General features: G+C 36.7%; 1 protein-coding gene across 1 annotated transcript; it reads left to right on the top strand.

The window, feature by feature from the left end:
* Positions 1 to 290: 290 nt before the first annotated feature.
* Positions 291 to 3,164, top strand: Ppp4r3c (protein phosphatase 4 regulatory subunit 3C). Its single transcript, XM_070039271.1, has one exon. The coding sequence runs from the start codon at positions 344 to 346 to the stop codon at positions 2,651 to 2,653; it is 2,310 nt and encodes a 769-aa protein (XP_069895372.1). The 5' UTR covers positions 291 to 343; the 3' UTR covers positions 2,654 to 3,164.
* The last annotated feature ends 200 nt before the right edge of the window (positions 3,165 to 3,364 follow it).

Genomic DNA, 3,364 nt, shown 5'->3' on the forward strand with positions numbered 1-3,364 from the left:
GTCGCAAGTTTCCTGGCACAACTGAGATATTCTTAGTCTAGAGCAGGCTCAGAGACTTGCTCTCTAAGAGTAAGTAAGAGAGAAAAGTTGGGGATATATCTCCTAGGGGGAAATGGCAAGTGTAATAGGGCCTTTGAATGACTGCTGCTGACCTCTGACCCCTCCCCCACCGTCACCGGTAGTAACCAATAGGGATCTGCAGTCCTCTGTTACCAAATTTTGGAACTGCTATCTCAAATATCGTCACTGTTGTTACTAAGGTAACCAAAGTTACTTCAGACTACACAAAGTGCAGTCTGTCTGCAGAAAGACCAGGCTTAATGTGGAAAGGCTAGTGGTCTTAATGGCTGGCCAGCGTAACCGTGTAAAAGTCTATATCAGAGAGGAAGATGAGACATGGGAACCAATAGGTACCGGAGAAATATCCTCCAAGTACATCGAGCGCCTTCAGGGAGTTTGTCTTCTTGTTCACTCCGAAGAAGATGGCTCGCTAATTCTACAGTCCAAGATACGTGCGACTACAAATTATCAGAAGCAAAAGGGACTGCTAATTATCTGGTCCGAATCTGAAGACCATGGTACGGCGCTAAGCTTTCAAGACCCGAAATGTTGTACAGATATCTGGGAGGATATCTGCTTAGTTCAAGGTAAAGATCCATCTCTGGAAAATACACAGGGGTTTTGGGATGATTCAGTAAACAACCATGGAATGCTACCAATCAGTTATCTCCCTGAGCTTCCAACCTGTGAGGTTGCTACCCTGGGTCAAATTGCAGATTTAATTGGTTCTGTTTCCACCTCAAATATCCAAAGGGAAAGACTGGCTCTAATCTTGGAAAGTGAAGATTATATTAAACAACTAATGAGGATCTTTCATACTTGTGAGAATCTTCAGAATACCGAATGCTTACACCATTTATATAACATTATTAAAGGCATCTTATTCTTTAATAAGACTTCACTATTTGACATCATGCTGTCTGATACATATATTATGGATGTTATAGGGTGCCTGGAATATGATCCCTGTTTGCCTGAGCCAAAAAGGCATAGGGAATTCTTAACCAAAAGTGCGAAGTTTAAGGAAGTTATACCAATAACAGACTCTGAACTAAGACACAAAATACACCAGACATACCTAGTGCAATATATTCATGACATTCTTCTGCCTGTGCCATCAATCTTTGATGAAAACCATCTTTCCACCTTTACAACATTTATTTTTGCCAGAAAGGTTGATATAGTTAACATGCTACAAGAAGACAAAAAGGTTTTATTTGAAGTTTTTGCACAGTTAAAGGATAAGACAACAGATGATGAAAAACGACGTGAACTGTTACTTTTCTTCAAAGAATTCTGTGAATTTTCCCAAGCATTACAGAATCAAAACAAGATTGCACTATTCCAAACATTGATACAACTTGGAATCATACCTGCTCTTAAAATTGTAATTAACATGAAGGATTTTCAAATGAAGTCAATGGCTACAGATATACTTACTTATCTAGTGGACTATAATCCATTCATGGTCCAAAAATGTGTCATGGAGGAAGTTGAAGAAGGAGAAGAGAACGAACTCACCGTTAATATACTAATTCAACAAATGATCCATGATACTGATCCTGAGCTTGGAAATGCCATTAATTTGATGGTACTTCTTCGTTCTTTACTCAATCCAGTGAACATGCTAGTAACGCCTGATGAGTGTGAAAGAATTGAATTTCTGAATTTCTTCTATAGATACTGCATGCATAATTTGATAGCACCACTTTTATGCACCACTTCAGAAGACAAAGATGATCTATTTGAATCTGATGAAAACAAATATTGCCTTAACAATTATCAAACAGCACAGCTGCTCGGTTTAATTTTAGAATTACTAACATTTTGTGCAGAACGTCACACAGACTACATTAAGAACTATATACTGAAGAAAGATTTGCTGAGAAGAGTCTTGATGTTGATGAATTCAAAGCATACTTTTTTGACCTTGGGTGCTGTCCGCTTCATGCGAATGATAATTAGCCTTCAAGATGAACTGTATAATTGTTACATCATCACAGGCAATCTTTTTGAACCAATTGTACAAGCTTTTCTGCTTAATGGTTCCCGATACAATATGTTAAATTCAGCTATTATTGAACTGTTTGAACATATAAGATTGGAAAATATCAAGAGTCTTATTGTACATGTAGTAGAAAAATTTTACAATGACTTTGAATCAATAGACTATGTCCAGACTTTCAGAGGACTGAAGATAAAATATGAAGAAGAAAAAGAAAGACGAAGCCGAATAAGGAAGAATTTACGTAGTCGACTGTGCAGTCAAGTATTTCTCGAACAAGCTAGAGAAATAAAAGAGAATGAAGAATTGTTTCTTAAGGAAAATACAACCGAAGCAGTTCTGTTACCAATGGAAAACAGCTCCACAGATCGTTGTGATGAAACAGCAAATGAAAGTGAAAAAGAAAGCAAAGACCTTCCCCATACTGATGACCTGAGATTATATTTACCTACTTCTGTTGCAGATAACGCTGAAAGGGGTAGCCCACAAATGCACAATAATGTTTCAGTGGAAAATGCAGAAGAAGGTAAAGAAGAAAAGGAAGAAGGTGAAATGTCACCCAGTAAAATGCTTCATCTTAGCTCGTAAAACCATTTCAGGAGCCTTAACATCTGGCTCAACTGAAATACTGCAAGTATCAACTAGATGAAAAGAATATGCCAAAAGCCTAATACGAACTTCGAACATGTATTGTGATAAGTTGCAAGTACAGTGAACTAAGTTTCCATTCTGTAAAAAAAAATTGCTTCTCATTGTATATACACAGAATCGAAAATCTAACCAGTTACAGGGGTAATACTCCCACCATGAAAATCTTAGTTTGGAAGTGGGAAATAGCACACAATAATATTTGTGCACTTTTGAGCCAGAGCTATGTATGAGAACTAACTAAAATGATTCTGTTGTAAAACCTATTGTTTATGGTGTAAAGAATCTGGCCTTATTATTCATTCTTTAAGCTGCATTTTTAAGTGAGGCCAATGTTTGAATGGAAAACAATGTCAACCGTAAAAATGTAAAGATCTTAAACACCTCTGTGAAGATGAAGCAATATTGCAATAATTGGAGAATAGCAACTTGTCATGAATAAAAAAGTGGGCTGTCATCAAAAGATATAGTTGTTGGTGTGACTTTTTTAAAGATAAGATATGATAAGCGTCATCTGAGTAGTATGTACAGAAGATTTTCTCTAGGACCATTTTTGTGAGGAAAATTACTTTTTTTATTGTGAAAATACCGTATAGAGGGGTTACAATTACATGGGTAAGGTAATGAGTACATTTCTTATCAAGCATTGTT

This window comes from Dipodomys merriami, unplaced genomic scaffold, assembly GCF_024711535.1.
Source record: "Dipodomys merriami isolate MVZ:Mamm:240054 unplaced genomic scaffold, mDipMer1.0.p SCAF_3, whole genome shotgun sequence".
Lineage (NCBI taxonomy): Eukaryota > Metazoa > Chordata > Mammalia > Rodentia > Heteromyidae > Dipodomys > Dipodomys merriami.

Excerpts from the sequence above, each read along its gene's own strand:
- Ppp4r3c (XM_070039271.1), top strand. The coding sequence starts at position 344 with ATGGCTGGCCAGCGTAACCGTGTAAAAGTCTATATCAGAGAGGAAGAT.